The sequence below is a fragment of the Microcaecilia unicolor genome, chromosome 5, assembly GCF_901765095.1.
Source record: "Microcaecilia unicolor chromosome 5, aMicUni1.1, whole genome shotgun sequence".
In the NCBI taxonomy this organism is placed as follows: Eukaryota; Metazoa; Chordata; class Amphibia; order Gymnophiona; family Siphonopidae; genus Microcaecilia; species Microcaecilia unicolor.
Genome location: NC_044035.1, coordinates 251,013,937 through 251,032,282, shown reverse-complemented (window position 1 = coordinate 251,032,282; position 18,346 = coordinate 251,013,937). Strand labels below are relative to the sequence as shown.

The 18,346-nt window shown below is 46.6% G+C and overlaps 1 protein-coding gene across 1 annotated transcript in view; it reads right to left on the bottom strand.

Annotated features, from left to right (window-relative positions):
- Positions 1-18,346, bottom strand: part of POLQ (DNA polymerase theta) — a 274,424-nt gene that overhangs the window by 177,577 nt on the left and 78,501 nt on the right. Inside the window, 2 exon segments of the mRNA XM_030205030.1 lie at positions 4,392-4,585; positions 11,240-11,382. Coding sequence (XP_030060890.1) covers positions 4,392-4,585; positions 11,240-11,382 — 337 coding nt within the window.

Sequence of the window (18,346 nt, the reverse complement as noted above, 5' to 3'; positions counted from 1 at the left end):
GGATACCCACAATTAATATATATAAGATAGATGTTCATGCAATGAAAGCAGTGCATGCAAATCTATCTTATGCTCAATGTACACATCTTGAAATCCTGACTGTCTGAAGGTGCTCCAGGACAGATTTAGGAACTACCAGCTTATGGAAAAAAGAACAAAGTTTTGCACTTGTTTTCTCTATGAATATTTTCATCTGAAAAACTGAATGCATTGTTGCTTCCCCCTGTCCTAACCCGACTTCTTTTCCCATGAGTAAAAATATGTGCTTTATTATCTCTGCATGTATTTTATTAAGTGTACAGGGTGGACAACTACCAGATAGCTTATTGACCAGGTAAATGGCTTTTGAATATTGCCCTTCACAAGACACCTCCAAATACACAGTCAATAACTGTACACTAGAAAAAACGGGAAGGAAAATCAAACAGGTAGTCTGAAGGAAAGCTGTGTAATGAGCTGCTCTCGGCGGTTTCCCCTTTTAGCTGAATATGGGGAAATATAAGGGAAAGCAGAGAATTTCCCTCTGAGGCTCAGCTTTCAACTCCTTATCACCAAACTACAATCGATCAGCTTCTCCAGCAACCCCAGATTGAGTTTAATGGAGTTTGCAGGGCGTGGGCAAGAAGCAATGACTTCCAAGGATAGCGAAGGTGACATCACGCTCGGTCCCACTGAGCGTTTACCCTGCCTGCCCCTGATTCTGTGTTATCAGGTTCAGAAGAACAATTAACTTTGCCAGCAGACATCCCGTCCTGGGAGGGGAGCTCCTCAGATATATCAAAGCCAAAGAAGAATCAGTTGGTCAGCAGAATGCAGCAACACCTGGGGTAATTGGAACTGTGAGCACTGTGCTTGAGAGTTACTCTTGAAACACTGTGGGAAGCCTTTTATATGATTCATAAGCCAGTTGCTGTTTTAAGAATACTGTGCTTGCAACTCAGACTGTTTCAGTTATATCTGGGACATGTGGAGGGGCATAATCGAACGGGGTGCCCAAGTTTTCATGAGGGCGTCCTCGCAGGACGGCCCCACGAAGCGGCGGGGAAACCCATATTATCGAAACAAGATGGGCAGCCATCTTTCATTTCGATAATACGGTCGGGGACGCCCAAATCTCAACATTTAGGTCGACGTTAGAGATGGTCGTCACCGGTTTTCAGCCATAATGGAAACCGAAGACGCTCATCTCAAAAACAACCAAATCCAAGCCCATTGGTCGTGGGAGGAGCCAGAATTCATAGTGCACTGGTCCCCTTGACATGCCAGGACACCAAGCATGCACCCTAGGGGGCACTGCAGTGGACTTCACAAATTGCTCCCAGCTGCATAGCTCCCTTACCTTGGGTGCTGAGCCCCCCCCCCCCCCCAAAACCCACTCCCCACAACTGTACACCACTACCATAGCCCTAAGGAGTGAAGGGGGGCACCTATATGTGGATACAGTGGGTTTTGGGTGGGTTTTGGAGGGCTCACATTTACCACCACAAGTGTAACAGGTAAGGGGGGGGGGGTGGGCCTGGGTCTGCCTGGCTGAAGTGCACTGCACCCACTAAAACTGCTCCAGGGACCTGCATACTGCTATCATGGAGCTGGGTATGACATTTGAGGCTGGCATAAAAGCTGGCAAAAAAAATGTTTAAGTTTTTTTTTAGGGTGGGAGGGGGTTGGTGACCACTGGAGGAGTAAGGGGAGGTCATCCCCAATTCCTTCCGATGGTCACCTGGTCAGTTCGGGCACCTTTTTGAGACTTGGTCGCAAGAAAAAATGGACCAAGTAAAGTCGGCCAAGTGCTCGTCAGGGACGCCCTTCTTTTTTCCATTATCGGCCGAGGATGCCCATCTCTTAATCATGCCCCACCTTCGCTACGGTGCGACACGCCCCCGTGAACTTTGGTCGTCCCCGACGACCCTCGACAGGAAATGCAGTGAGTGATGCCCAAAATCGGCTTTTCAATTATGCCGATTTGGGCGCCCTGAGAGAAAGGACGCCCATACTCCCAATTTGTGTCGGAAGATGGGCGTCCTTCTCTTTCGAAAATAAGCCCTGTTAATGTCAGAAACATTTACTGAACGTGAATCTATGGCGGAACTTCAGCAAGTGCAGACTGTATTAAAGAAAAGAATTTGGTCTACGTGAAAATAGATGTTGGAAAACAATATGCGTTACTTGAATTTGAGAGGTCTTAATTTCCCAAAACACCCGGTGCTTCAACCTGGAGATCTTTTTAATTAGCTTATGAAGGAGGTTCTGCAGATTCCAGTATTCACACTGCACCTGTGTCCAATTATACACCATTTAAAAAGCTAGAGACTACTGGAAGAGACCATAATGCTAATTCTGTTCAGAAAATGGCTGTTGAGGCCCAACCAGCTGGGGAAATTTCTGAGGGCAGTTTAGATCTTAGTGGTTTCTTGAAACAATCGGAATCTGCTGAATGTAATCGTGCTATCTTAATTGTGATTTCTGTTTTTCCACAGGATCAGGGATATTTTTGTTAATGAGAATAATAACGAAAGTGTAGGCCACTTTTTAACTTGATTTAGTAAAGGGACCCCTAACTGATTTTCCTCAATTTTGACAACCAGTAGTCCCTTCACTGACAATTATTTCAATCCCAGTTGCAGCTATTCTGCTACTTTCAGAAATTACTTCTCTACTTGCAGTTGAAAAACTATTCATAGTTGATTGACAGCACAGGAAACAATATGTAATAAAGACTTCACAGAAAATGAACCACAGAGTTGCATTGCATTGCACCACAGAGTTAAAATGGCAACACCCCCAGTACTCTTGTAGGACTGGAAAAATGTACTTATACTGCTGAGAAGATGAATATTTCAGAAGTAAAGAGTTAAGCTCCTGTTCAAGAAACTGAAGTACAAATAAATAAGTACATTGCAGAAATTAGACTTTGACGAGTAATACCACAGAATGTTTTTCGACTTTAGCATGAGAGAAGTGCAGTTTATGACACATTACTTCCTATGGCTCTAGATCTTCTGTCTGTACCAGAATCATAAACCTATGTTGTAACAATCTTCTCTCTGTGTTTAATGAGGACTGCTGGACAAAGAAATAGACTTGAAAATTGCTTGGAAATGAGAGTATTTCTAAAACTACATGCTAAGCTCAAACTGTTATAGTGAACACAATAATATTGATATTTTTCATTATTTAAAAAAGAAATAAACACTAACCCCCCTGTTTACTAAGCCGCATAGCGGCTGCCATGCGGCAATGCCAACACAACCCATTCAGAGTGAATGGAATGTGTCGGCATCAGCGCACAGCTTAGTAAACAAGGGGATAAGTTATGTGCATGTGATATTCTGAGAGATGTTCTTGATATTCGTTTAATTTGCTGGCTCTGGCCTGTTTGTGCTATTGGTTTTTGCTGTCTCTGGCCTATTTGTGCTATTCGTTTGGTTTTACACTGGAACTATGTTTGTTTGTTACTGTGTCTGTTTTGCTCTCGATTGAAAAAAAAAAAAAATGCAAGCATGAACTGAAATTATTTGTCATGAGTTTGTGAAATGAATAAGAACAATATTTTCAGAAGAGGACTGAATAAAAACTAGAATTAAGTTTGATGTCAGAACCAGAATAAAATAAGAATAAGAATTATATGTTTTGTAACTGAATAAGAACTAGAACTAAAATATCACTGCACAGGATCACAAACATGTATTGAAGCTTTTTCATCATCATAGAGCTGATTTGTTCATGGGTAGGAAGAATTGGATTTTTCTTGATGTTAGTTGCTCTACACAAAAGTGTAGAAGGAAGTTTCTGTTGATGATGCAGAAAGTTTTGGCCTTAGGTGGCCAATTCAGTTGGGCTTTTTTTGGGGGGGGGTAGGGGGGTTGGTAAGTATGTGGTACTTATTTCCTCTTCACTATATATTTTCTTTCACCCTGAAATTTTATTTGGATGCAAAAAGATTGGGACTTCCAGTATCGACTCAGAACTAGACGAGATCTAAGACATTGGGATGTGATTAGAATGGGAGTGTGATTATAAAAGGGTCAGGCCTCTGGTTTATGACTGATTACAATATTTTGCTTTTGTTGCTCTGCTACCAGGTGTTTTTCTTGGTTTTATCTTCCAACTTGAAGTTTGTGTAGTACTATTAATTTCTATTTATTGTACCTTCCTGATTACTATTAATTTCTATTTATTGTATCTTCCTGATTACTACAGTGCTTTCCTTTGTCAAGTAAATATTTGTGTATTTGTTGAAAACTGAATAAATACTAAGTTTTAAAAAAAACCTATGCTAGGAAATTCTGTCTTTCCTGAGCCTCTTCAAGCACTGCAATAATTCAACAGCATTTCTTTCCTGATAAAAGGATATATTTAAAGTAATGACCAAATTACATATTAATCGTTACCTTTTATGAATGGCCATTTGTCTTTGTTGTTTTTCTGTCCTGGTTATAATTCTGCCTTTCACGGAGCGTGCCAGGAAGCCTTCTTCAATCCCTACCAGCTCTGCCACCCGTTTCATAGAAGTGGGCAGCTTCTCCCAAAGGCAAAAAAACTGGTACCAGTCTATAGTTGTCCATTCATCATATACAGGTGTGACCTGAAGAAACAAACCCAATTTAATAGTTCATAGTTTATCTTATTTCATATACCGCCAATCATTAATTCATATCTAGGTGGTTTATATGTTAAAATCGAGTGTAGTACCGGAAGACTGGAGGGTAGCCAATGTTATTCCGATTTTTAAGAAGGGTTCCAGAGGAGATCCGGGAAATTATAGACCGGTGAGTCTGACGTCGGTGCCGGGCAAGATGGTGGAGGCTATTATTAAGAATAAAATTGCAGAGCATATACAAAAACATGGACTGATGAGACAAAGTCAGCACGGATTTAGTGAAGGGAAGTCTTGCCTCACCAATCTAATGCATTTTTTTGAGGGGGTAAGCAAACATGTGGACAATGGGGAGCCGGTTGATATTGTATATCTGGATTTTCAGAAGGCGTTTGACAAAGTGCCGCACGAAAGACTCCTGAAGAAATTGCAGAGTCATGGAATCGGAGGTAGGGTATTATTATGGATTAAGAACTGGTTGAAAGATAGGAAGCAGAGAGTAGGATTGCGTGGCCAGTATTCTCAGTGGAGGAGGGTAGTTAGTGGGGTCCCGCAGGGGTCTGTGCTGGGTCCGTTGCTTTTTAATGTATTTATAAATGACCTAGAGATGGGAATAACTAGTGAGGTAATTAAATTTGCCGATGACACAAAATTATTCAGGGTCGTCAAGTCGCAGGAGGAATGTGAACGATTACAGGAGGACCTTGCGAGACTGGGAGAATGGGCGTGCAAGTGGCAGATGAAGTTCAATGTTGACAAGTGCAAAGTGATGCATGTGGGTAAGAGGAACCCGAATTATAGCTACGTCTTGCAAGGTTCCGCGTTAGGAATTACGGATCAAGAAAGGGATCTGGGTGTCGTCGTCGATGATACGCTGAAACCTTCTGCTCAGTGTGCTGCTGTGGCTAGGAAAGCGAATAGAATGTTGGGTGTTATTAGGAAGGGTATGGAGTCCAGGTGTGCGGATGTTATAATGCCGTTGTATCGCTCCATGGTGCGACCGCACCTGGAGTATTGTGTTCAGTACTGGTCTCCGTATCTCAAAAAAGATATAGTAGAATTGGAAAAGGTACAGCGAAGGGCGACGAAAATGATAGTGGGGATGGGACGACTTTCCTATGAAGAGAGGCTGAGAAGGCTAGGGCTTTTCAGCTTGGAGAAGAGACGGCTGAGGGGAGATATGATAGAAGTGTATAAAATAATGAGTGGAATGGATCGGGTGGATGTGAAGCGACTGTTCACGCTATCCAAAAATACTAGGACTAGAGGGCATGAGTTGAAGCTACAGTGTGGTAAATTTAAAACGAATCGGAGAAAAGTTTTCTTCACCCAACGTGTAATTAGACTCTGGAATTCGTTTCCGGAGAACGTGGTACGGGCGGTTAGCTTGACGGAGTTTAAAAAGGGGTTAGATAGATTCCTAAAGGACAAGTCCATAGACCGCTATTAAATGGACTTGGAAAAATTCCGCATTTTTAGGTATAACTTGTCTGGAATGTTTTTACGTTTGGGGAGCGTGCCAGGTGCCCTTGACCTGGATTGGCCACTGTCGGTGACAGGATGCTGGGCTAGATGGACCTTTGGTCTTTCCCAGTATGGCACTACTTATGTACTTATGTACTAAATGCCATTTGAAAGGGGATGAAAAATGAAAAATACATTAGGAAGCCTAAGTTACATTGGTAAAACTATATGTGGCAGCGAGGGGGTTTAGATTTTCCTTAGAAGAACTAGACAGGATACAAAAGGAGGGGAAGAATGGGGAGCAGAGACAAGACCTTGGACAAATAAGGTACAGTCAGACTATACATGGAACTCTTTAATCTGGGAAAATGCCTTTGTAAAATAATAAGTCTTCAGAGACTGCATAGATGAGGCTTATGATGAGAAATAGATAAGTTGCTTAACTGAAACAAGTGTTCTCTGAAGAGTGTTCACCAATCATGAGCTCAATGTGAAATGGATGCATTCTTCCAAAATTTTCTGGAACAGTGTGGGCATTCCCTTGCACTTGCAGCCTGTGGCTCTCTCAAATTTCATATTAAAGCTTTCTTTTCAGAAACAGTTAAAAGCTTATTTTCTAAATTTATACTTTCTACCACGTAATGTGCCCATATTATTTTTTATGAGTGATTGTTTTTTCTAGTAATGTCCTAGTTTTCTTATTACTTTGATCCACATTGAACTGAGAGGTATTTGAAAACCATAAGTAAAGTAAAGAGGGGGTGTGTGAAAGACCAGTTCTAAAAGAAAGGAGGATGAGGTTATGTAACTGTAAAATGCTGCCCTTCAAAGAACACCTGCAAAGAAGCAAGGACAAATTTCTTACCTGCTAGATTTCTTCCCTTGAGTCCTACCAGACCAGCCCCGAGTATATGGAGGCAGAAAAAAAGTAATGTGGAATTTCCCCTCCCTCCCAATTTTTTATTTAATTTTTTAAAAATGTACATACCAAGTACATCAAGCCCCAGCATTTACCAGAGGATAAGCCCAAATAGCATTTAAGGTCTGCTGCTGGCAAGCAGCAGTTCCAGAAAGCAAGGTGTTATGGTCTGGGCAAGAGACTCTCCCAGTGGTTCAAGGTTCCTGGGCAGATCGCCTTCTTTTAAGACTCATACAAAGGTTGTCACCTCAAGTCAGAGGACCTCCAGTGTACATGATGGGCAATGGGTCCTCACCTTAAATAGATGGATAAGAGGCCAGCTGTCCAAGTTCATCAAGGAGCAGGGCCATATTACATCAGAGCAGTGGATTCTAGATATAGGTGAGGCAGGGTTACAGGTTACAGTTTTCCTGCCCACTCGCATATTGCTTTATGGTCTCACCTTGTTGCACTCCAGCCAAGAGGGCAGAGATTCAGGTCACACAGCTCTCGTGCATGACAATGGTTCCCATACCCATACTTTGTGGTCCCCCAAGAAGAAAGGATCTATTTGCCCAATTTAACCTCAACTGTGTCAACTTACTGCTGCACTTTTCCAGATGAAAATCATGTGCTCCATGGTGGTACCAATGAGGCAAGGAGAGTTCCTAACGTCAATGGACCTCAGAGGCATACCTACATATTCTGGTATAGAAGGATCAGAGGTTTCTGAGCTTCACGATCCTGGGAGGACATTAGTTCCAAACCTTGCATTTTGGTCTTCCTATAGCTCCATGCACCTTCTCCAAGGTGATGATTGTCATAGAAGCTGCCTTATGCAGGGAAGATGTCTTGGTACATCCGTATCTGGATGACTGGTTCATCAAGGTGAAGTTGGAGGACCAGAGTATGAGTTCAGCTGCTTGAGTTGTGCAGTTGTTAAAGATCTGAATTTGTATACTTTGGAAGAAAGGTGGGAGAGGGAAAATACGATAAAGACGTTTAAATACTTCCATCGCATAAAAGCACAGGAGGCGAGTCTCTTTCAACTGAAGAGAAGCTCTGGAATGAGGGGGCATAGGATGAGGATGAAGATGAAAGAGGGCAGAGATGTAACCTGAATTTATGGAACAGCCTCCTCATGGAGGTGGTGGAGATGAAAACTGTAACTGAAATGTAGAAAGCTCAAGACATGTACATAAGATCTCTCTAGAGGAGAGGAAGAGATAGTACATGATATAGATGGGCAGACTGAATAGGCTATATTGTCTTTATCTGCCATCATTTTTCTATATTTCTATGATTACCCACTGAGAGACTGCAAGAAGGGCAAGCTGGAGCTGTCACAATTTCTAGAACACCTGGGGGATCCCTTTGATACTTGGAGAGGTAGAGTCTTTCTGACCAAACAAAGAGTGGGGCAAGGAGCAAGTCCTTTTGGTCAAGAAGATGCCTCAGGTCTGGGAATACATGCAGGCTCTGACCTATTGACCTGGGCTTGGACACCTCAGAGGTCATCGATGAAGCGCTCATTGGTACAGACACAGATATGACGCTCATCTCCTTTCCTGTGGTCACCTCAGGTCAGAGTCAGTCAATACTAATGGTTGAGTCCCCAGAATCTGTCCAATGGCATGGACCTGGAGAATCCTAAATGGATTTTAGTGACAACAGCCACCAGCTGGCTGGCTGGAAAGCCCATTTCAATCGCTGACCATTTTTTAGGGGCAGCGATTGATGGCCAAAGCCACTTGGTTGATAAATTGACTAGAAACAAGAGCCATCCAGAAGATTTACAAGTCTTCGAGTCAGTGATTCTGAGAAAGGAAGTGTCAGTCCTCTCTGTCAATGCCACAGCAGTACCTCATGTCATCCAGCAGGGAACAACATGGAGCTTGATAATTATCAGAAGGCCTCTCTGCTGTTTGCATGGGCCAAGGGCTGACTGCACGCATTTTCAGCCATGCACACTGTGGGGTCCATGAATATGAAAGCAGACTTCCAGGGCAGAAAATCCCTGGATCCTGGAGAGTGGGAGTTGTCCAAGAAGGCCTTCTCCCTCATCAAGACTCAGTGGGGCACACCAGTAATGAGCTTAATGGTGACCAAGAAGAATGTAAAAGTCCCCTCCTTCTTCAGTTATCAGACAGAATGGGGCTTGTTCCAGCTAGACGCCTTACTGCAGCAGTAACCTCAGTCATAGCTGCTGTTTGAGTTTCCCCCCAATCACCCCTTGGTCAACTCTGCAAGTGGACTGCATCACATCCTGGATAGGTGGTGTTAGTGACACTGGACTGAACCAGGCACATGTAGCATTAAGTTTGTCTCCAGGTGGGGAAAGGTCTCAGGCTCCTGCAGGAGAGAGGCCTACTGGTATAGGAGTTGAACTGATGGGCAATCTAGCTCACTTCTGTCTTATGGCTTTACTTTTGAGAGGTTGCATCTGAAGTGCAGAAGATATTCAGATGAGGTCAGTGTGACATTGCTTAAGGCAAAAATAATAATAATTTTAAAAAAAGATCTACCTCATTAGCATATGTGATGATCTGGAGATTGTTTGAGTCTTTGCGCACACAGTGGGGCCTCCCTCCATTCTGAACCTTCCTTCCATACTTCTTGGCTCTTTTTTGCAAGAAGGTTTCAAGAAATGACTGGCCTCTGAAGGTCCAGGTAGCAGTTTTAGCATATTTTTGGGGATAGCTACCTGGACCTTCAGAGGCTTCCTACCTCCCAAAGGTGATGTCACATGAATCAGGTGGTCTTTCTGCTTTCATTTGCAAATATTACTATGGTGAAGACTTCCACACCCCAAATGTGGGCTGGCCTCTGATTCAGTAACTGAAACTGACCAATGAATTTTGTAGGTCAGATAGGTTGTTTGGAGGGGTTTGTAGTTGCCTCCCCCTTCCTAGGACCAGTGAACAAGTCAAAGGCAAAGGCAACTCAGTGAGCTATCTGTTTGTTATACCTCCTTAAAGGATGTTGGGCTCCTGTAGTGTTAAGGGCTCATTCCACCAAGGGTGTGGCTGCCTCATGGGCAGAAGTTCACTCAGTTTCTCCAGTGCAGATCTGAAAGATTCACTGTGGTTGACTCCCAGCTCTTCCATCATTATAAATGAACTAAATGAATTAGAAACAGGAATAATGTGTGATGTGATTAAATCTGTTTACAACACAAAGTAATTTAAATTTGTTAACTCAGAAGAGAACTGAAAAATTGCAAGAGAACCCTGGGAAATTGGGCACCAAAATGGTGGATGACATTTAATGTGAGCAGGTGCAAAGTGATGCATGTAGGGAAGAGGAACTCAAACTAATAGCTACATGATGCAAGGTGGTTCTACATTTGGAGTCACTGCCCAGGAAAAGGACTAGGTGTCATCATTGATGATACGTTGAAACCCTTTGCACAGTGTGCAGCAGCGGCTAATAAAGCAAATAGAACGTTAGGAATTACTAGGAAAGGAATGGAGAACAAAACGGAGAATACTGTAATGACTTAACGCTCCATGGTGCAACTGCACCTCTAATATTGTGTGCAGTTCTGGTCACCGCATCTGAAAAAAGATATAGCGGAATTAGAAAAGGTCCACAGAAGGGAGACAAAAAGGATAAAGGGGGTGGGATGACTTCCCTATGAGGAAAGGCTAAAGAGGCTAGCGCTCTTCAACTTGGCGAAGAGACAGGTCAGGAGAGATATGATAAAGATCTATAAAATACTGAATGGAATGGGTAGATTTTCAAAAAAAAAGGGGCTCACAATGAAGCTACTAAGTAGTAAATTTAAAACAAATCAGAGAGAATACTTCTCTCAACATATAATTAAACTCTAGAATTCGTTGTCAGAGAATGTGATAAAAGCAGTTAACTTTGTAAGGTTTAAAAGAGGTTTTGACAGTCTCCTAAAAGAAAAGACCATAACCAATTATTAAGATGGACTTGGGAAAATCTACTGCTTATTTCTAGGATAAGCAGCATAAAATCTTACGCTTTTAGGATTTTGCCAGCTACTTGGATCTGGCTTGGCCACTGTTGGGAACAGGATATTGGGCTTGATGGACCAATGCTTATATTCTTATCATTGTCCCAAAACAATGAGAAATATTTCTGTCTCTCTCTGTCTCCAATTGCATTTCTTGGTATTTAAAAGAAACTTCGATTCACAGAATAATCATTTGGAACAGACACCTCTATGATCAATGCTGTCCTGATGTTTTTCTTTTTTTTTTTTACCACTGTCTGGTTTCCTGCTTGTAGGATGCATAGTAAGATGCACCTACCAGATACAGAATGTGTAGGTCATTCTCCAGGACAAAGCCCTTCATTGCTCTCTGGAGATCAGCAAAGATGCCCAGTGCCTCATATGGAGAAAGAGAGGAGGCAAGCGTAGCACAGCCCAACTGTGTTGGATGATACACTTCAACTACAATGAGAAAGGAAATAAAACAAAGCACAACTGTCAAAGCCATGTACACATGTGAACTGGCACAACTGTTATTATAATCCTTCTAGAGTACTTAGATCTCAGGATAAGGCATATTTGACGCTTCTCCCTCACTTCTCTGCTCGTTTAACTTCTACCAAGGAAGGTGGCTTCTTCTGGTAGGCTCCATATTTGTGGAACCAGTTGCCATTGTGTGTATTCAGGAAGAAATTTCTGGGAGGCTGAGCTTTTTTTTTTTCCTGGCTAGATGACCTGCAGAGGATTGTATGATTAGATGATGGATGCCTATCTCTGGGATGAGTTGCTTCACTATTTTTTCAGAGTTCTTTTCAATTTCTGATTTTAAATGTCATAAACCACTCTGACGTGGTCGCAAATAGGGTGGAAAATCAAATTGTTTTAAACTATTTTAGCAGCATCTGGAAGAAGCATTCCTGGGAGCAAGCTTTGGGCAGGACTGGAAAATAGCAGTACTGGTTATATTTTCAAATCTATGGGACCTTTTTACTAAGCTGTGCTAAGAAATGGGCTTAGTGCATCCTTACATGGGTGTTTCCCACGAACTCACCTTATTTCCAGTACAGCTGTAAACTCAGCCTTTTTCTATTGTATCTTTTTATTGGTCATGCGTTAATGTTAGCATTAGCTCATGCCATTTTAAATAAGTAACTCAAGAGCACTTACTGCCTCCTATTTAGAAGGAATTACGGGCTCTCACTTTAAGGTAAAATTATGTATCATACCTGATAATTTTCTTTCCATTAATCATAGCTGATCAATCCATAGACTGGTGGGTTGTGTCCATCTACCAGCAGGTGGAGATAGAGAGCAATCCTTTTGCCTCCCTATATGTGGTCATGTGCTGCCGGAAACTCCTCAGTATGTCGATATCAAAGCTCCATCCGCAGGACTCAGCACTTAGAGAATTACACCCACAAAGGGACACTCTGCCCAGCTCACCATCGCCGAAACGGGGGAGGGGAATTAACCCAGCTCATCCCCACACAAGTGGGGGAGGGGAATCCGTCCAGCTCAACCCCGCGGAGCGGGGGAGGGACACCACACCCGCCGATGCGGGGGGATCTGGCTTATCCTGCAACCGCAACCGCGGGAGGAGCTGACTGACCCTAACACCGCCGAAGCGGGAGGGGTACAAAGCTGCCCTACTGCCGCACGAAGCGGGAGGGAGCGCCGGCAGAATTTAAGTCTCAATCCAGCCCCGTAAAACGGAGGGGAGAGGAATGCAGCAGCTCACTGTAACACAAATTCGTCTCAACTCTTGAAGAATCCAAGTGAAAAAACTTGAACACAAAGTCCTCCTGAAGGAACTGAAGACTAAACTTGAACCTAAAATTCAACCAGAATATAAACAGTACAGATATCTGGGAGGGGCTATGGATTGATCAGCTATGATTAATGGAAAGAAAATTATCAGGTATGATACATAATTTTACCTTCCATATCATCATGCTGATCAATCCATAGACTGGTGGGATGTACCGAAGCAGTACTCACCCAGGGCGGGACATAGAAATCCCTGACCGCAACACTGAAGCTCCAAACCGGGCCTCCGCCCGAGCAGCCACAGTCAAGCGGTAATGCTTGGAGAATGTATGGGCCGATGCCCAAGTTGCCGCCTTGCATATCTCTGCCAAGGAGACGGACCCGGCCTCTGCCATCGAGGCCGCCTGAGCTCTAGTGGAGTGAGCCTTCAGCTGGATAGGCGGCACCTTCCCCGCAGCCACATAAGCCGCTGCAATGGCTTCCTTGACCCATCTTGCCACTGTAGGCTTAGCAGCCTGCAGACCCTTACGAGGACCTGCAAACAGGACAAACAGATGATCCGATTTCCGGAAATCATTGGTCACTTCCAAGTATCTGATGATAACTCGTCTCACATCCAGATATTTGAGAGCAGAGTATTCCTCTGGGTAGTCCTCCCTAAGAAAGGAAGGGAGACAGAGCTGCTGATTCATATGGAAGCGAGAAACAATCTTGGGCAGGAAGGAAGGCACTGTGCGAATAGTCACTCCTGCCTCAGTGAACTGCAGAAAAGGCTCTCGACATGAGAGTGCCTGGAGCTCGGAAACTCTTCTGGCTGAAGTGATAGCCACCAAAAAGACTGCTTTCAACGTCAGGTCTTTCAGAGATGCCCTCGACAAGGGTTCAAAAGGCGGCTTCTGCAATGCTCTTAGCACCAGGTTGAGATTCCACGCAGGCACCACCGAGTGCAGAGGAGGGCGCAGGTGATTAACTCCCTTGAGAAAACGCACCACATCTGGCTGCGAAGCCAGGGAAGCACCCTTCAGGCGGCCCCTGAAGCAAGCCAGGGCCGCTATCTGGACTTTAAGGGAACTGAGCGACAGGCCTTTCTCCAGACCTTCTTGCAGGAACGCCAACACTGAAGAAATTGGAGCAGTGAAGGGAGAAAGTGAGCCTGCTTCACACCACGCTGCAAAGGTACGCCAAACCCTGGCGTAAGCAGTAGAAGTAGAGCGCTTCCTCGCTCTCAGCATAGTGGCGATGACCTTGTCTGAGAAGCCCTTCTTTCTCAGACGCTGCCGCTCAATAGCCAGGCCGTAAGACCAAATGGGGAGGGATCCTCCATCACCATGGGACCCTGATGTAACAGGCCCTGCTCCACAGGCAGTCGCAGAGGATCGTCGACTGAGAGCCTGATCAAGTCCGCATACCAGGGACGTCTGGGCCAGTCCGGACCCACCAGGATTATCCGGCCCGGATGCTTTGCCACCCGGTCTAGCACCCTGCCCAACATGGGCCAGGGCGGGAACACATAGAGAAGCTCTTGTGTCGGCCACTGTTGGAGAAGAGCATCTACTCCCAGGGATCGAGGGTCCCGTCCTCTGCTGAAAAAGCGCGGCACTTGGCAATTGGCCGATGACGCCATCAGATCTAGGCTCGGCTGGCCCCAGCGCTTCGTGATGTCCAAGAACGCCCGAGCAGATAGCTGCCACTCTCCGGGCTCCAAAGTATGGCGACTGAGAAAGTCCGCCTTGACATTCATGACTCCGGCAATGTGGGCCGCTGACAGCTGTTCCAGGTTCGCTTCCGCCCACTGGCACAGATTCATGGCCTCCTTGGCTAGAGGGGCGCTCTTGGTACCTCCCTGGCGGTTGACATAGGCCACAGCAGTGGCATTGTCCGACAGAACCCGTACTGGCTTCAACGCCAGTACCGGGATGAACTCCAAAAGCGCCAACCGAATGGCTCTGAGTTCCAGGAGGTTGATAGACCACTTTGCCTCTGCAGGAGACCAGAGCCCCTGCGCTGTCCTTCCCAAGCAGTGGGCTCCCCAGCCCGTCAAAGAGGCGTCCGTCGTGACGACAATCCATTCTGGGGTCACCAGAGGCATTCCTGCAGACAACTTGCCTGTCTGCAGCCACCAGCTCAGCGCCTTGCGCACTGCTGGGTCCAAGGGAAGGCGCACAGCATAATCCTCCGACATCGGAGTCCAGCGCTGCAACAGAGAGTGTTGTAGTGGTCTCATATGAGCCCTGGCCCAGGGCACTACTTCCATCATGGCCGTCATAGAGCCCAACAGCTGCACATAGTCCCAAGCCCGAAGAGAAGAGGCTACTCGGAACTGGTCCACCTGAGCCTGAAGTTTGACAATCCGATTGTCTGGCAGGAACACTCTGCCCACTTGGGTGTCGAATCGAACTCCCAGATACTCCAGGGACTGAGTCGGGCGCAGCTGGCTCTTCTCCCAGTTGATGATCCACCCCAGGGAGCTCAAAAGAGCAACCACCCGGTTCACAGCTTTGCCGCACTCTGCATAAGAGGGGGCTCGGATCAACCAGTCGTCCAGATAAGGATGGACTTGTACTCCTTCCTTTCGCAGGAAGGCCGCGATGACCACCATTACTTTGGAAAAGGTCCGCGGAGCAGTAGCCAACCCGAAAGGGAGGGCTCTGAACTGGAAGTGTCGTCCCAGGACTGCAAAACGCAGGAAGCGTTGATGAGGAGGCCAGATGGGAATATGCAGGTACGCTTCCTTGATGTCCAAGGAAGCCAAGAACTCTCCTGCCTTCACTGCCGCTATAACAGAGCGGAGAGTCTCCATGCGAAAGTGCCGCACTTTCAAGGCCCGATTGACCCCTTTGAGGTTGAGGATAGGCCGGACAGAACCTCCTTTCTTTGGTACCACAAAGTAAATGGAGTAACGTCCCTTGCCAATCTGATTTTCTGGCACCGGAACGACCGCACCCAGGCGGATCAGGTTGTCCAAGGTCTGCTGCACTGCCACAGCTTTGACCGGAGACTTGCAGGGAGAGAGTACAAACCCGTCTCTTAAGGGTCGGCAGAACTCTAGCTTGTAGCCGTCTCTGATGACTTCCAGCACCCAAGCGTCTGAAGTTATTGTGGTCCACTCGCCCAGAAACGAGGACAGCCGTCCTCCAATCTGCACTGGGGCGTGGACCAAGGCCCCGTCATTGGGTACGAGACCCTGGGGGAGGACCGGAGGGAGCACCTCCGGGACGGCGGTCTCTGCGAAAGGAATGCTGCTTGGGGGAGAAAGTCCTCTTGAAGGAAGAGGGGGCAGAGGAGCCCGACCTGCCCGGGCGGTACCGACGGGCTTCCTGAAACCGTCCTCTGGAGGTACCGGAACGAGTACTAGCCCGAGCCCTGACCTCTGGAAACTTCTTGCCCTTAGACGTGCCGAGATCGGTCACGATTTTGTCCAGCTCGACCCCAAAGAGCAGCTTGCCTTTAAAAGGCAATCTAGCCAGGCGGGATTTAGAGGCGTGGTCAGCAGACCAATGTTTCAGCCAAAGCCACCGCCGCGCAGAGACTGTCTGAGCCATGCCTTTAGCTGAGGCTCTCAAGACATCATACAGCAAGTCTGCCAAATAGGCTAAGCCCGATTCCAGGGCCGGCCAATCAGCCCTCAAGGAATGATCCGAGGGGGAAGCCCGCTGCACCATAGTCAGGCACGCCCTGGCCACATAGGAACCGCAAACCGAGGCCTGCAAACTTAAAGCAGTCGCCTCAAAGGACGACCTTAAGGCCGCCTCCAATCTTCTGTCATGGGCGTCCTTTAGGGCCGTGCCACCTTCCACCGGCAAAGCCGTTTTCTTAGTCACCGCAGTGATTAAAGAATCCACGGTAGGCCACAGATAGGCCTCACGTTCACTTTCAGGCAAAGGATAGAGGCGGGACATAGCCCTAGCCACTTTGAGGCTCGCTTCCGGGACATCCCATTGAGCCGAAATTAAGGTGTGCATGGCATCATGCACGTGGAAGGTTCTAGGCGGGCGTTTCGTCCCCAGCATAATGGCAGAGCCAACAGGGGCTGAGGGAGAGACGTCCTCCGGAGAGGAAATCTTCAAAATGCCCATGGCCTGCACTAACAGGTTGGGCAAATCCTCTGAGCTAAAAAGCCGCGCTGCAGAGGGGTCATCCGCTCCAACCGAGCGGGGATCCGTCTCCTCCAAGGAATCCGCAAAGGACCGTTGGGAGAACTCAGATACGCTGCCCTCATCTACATCGGAGGAGACAAGGTCCTCCAAGGCCTGGGAATCAACCCGAGGGCGCTTACCTCCGGGGACCTCAACCTCTTTACCAAACGAGGGAGCAGGGGCAGCGTTTTGCATAAGGAAGGCCTGATGCAGCAGCAAAACAAACTCGGGGGAGAAACCCCCCCAGACTGTGCACTTCCGCAGCCTGGGCTACAGCCCTAGACGCACCCTCAACCGGCGCTCGCAAGAGCGGGGGAGAGACATGCTGCGCATCCAAAATGGCGTCCGGCGCGACACTCCGCGAAGGAGCCGCGCGGGAAAAGCGGCGCTTAACTTTAGCCGCTTTGGTGCCGTCGCCCAAATTAAGGGCGTCCATGGCATTAAAGTCTCCCTCAAGGGCGGCCCACGAAGAAGCCGTCCGAGCCGCGTGGCCGGCCAAGATGGCGGAGGCGAGCAGCGGGGGATGGGCGTTTATGGCGGGAAAAACCGCCACGCCGGAGGAAGGGCCGGGACACTCATCGGTCACGAAACTGTCACCCAACAAGGGCGAATCAGACTTTAAGACCCCCGCATCCCCTCTAGAAGCGCCTAAGCGATCCGGGGAGCGACTCTTTGCGCCCTCGCCCTCCGACGCCATATGCCACGTGGAGATCAATCGGGGAACCCCCTGCCCGCTATAAAAAGGTAAAAATTACCTGCTTTCCGCTCCGAGCTGTAACGACCTGGTGTCCCAGTGAGAAGCTGCAATAAACTTTTTAACGGAGCCAGCGGGAGGGGGGAGAAAAGGAGGGACCTGGTGCCACCAGGTTTGCACTTGCTCAAGAAGAGCCCTCAACCCCAGGCACTCAACAAAACCTAAAAATTAGGCTTGGAGGCCTAGCCAGAGCTGCTGCTGTGTGTGACCACCACCTGCTGAGATAGAGAACATACTGAGGAGTTTCCGGCAGCACATGACCACATATAGGGAGGCAAAAGGATTGCTCTCTATCTCCACCTGCTGGTAGATGGACACAACCCACCAGTCTATGGATTGATCAGCATGATGATATGGAAGTTGGCATTATTTAATTAGCATGCATTGTCAGCATTTTTGCAGAATAGCACTTCCACGCCCATTCTCTGCCCGACATGGCCCCCTCTCCCTCCAAAATTTCAAAATAAATATTGCACGCTTAGCATGCGCATATAGCAAAAGTAACATAAAATGCTTTAGCGTGTCCCAAGTTAGGCACACATTAGTGACTAATGCAGTTTAGTAAAAGGGCCCTTATGTATGTCTTTTCTATGAAAAACTAGCCACAAGAAGTGCAGAAATCTGCAGATACTTCGTATTCATGGTCAGTTTTAAAGGGAAAATTTACACATACTTTTCTTTTAGAAATAAAGGTTAAAAAATGCAATAGAATGAATACAAGGTGATAGCTTTCAACTGGACTAAATCAACACATTTGTTTGACTAGCTC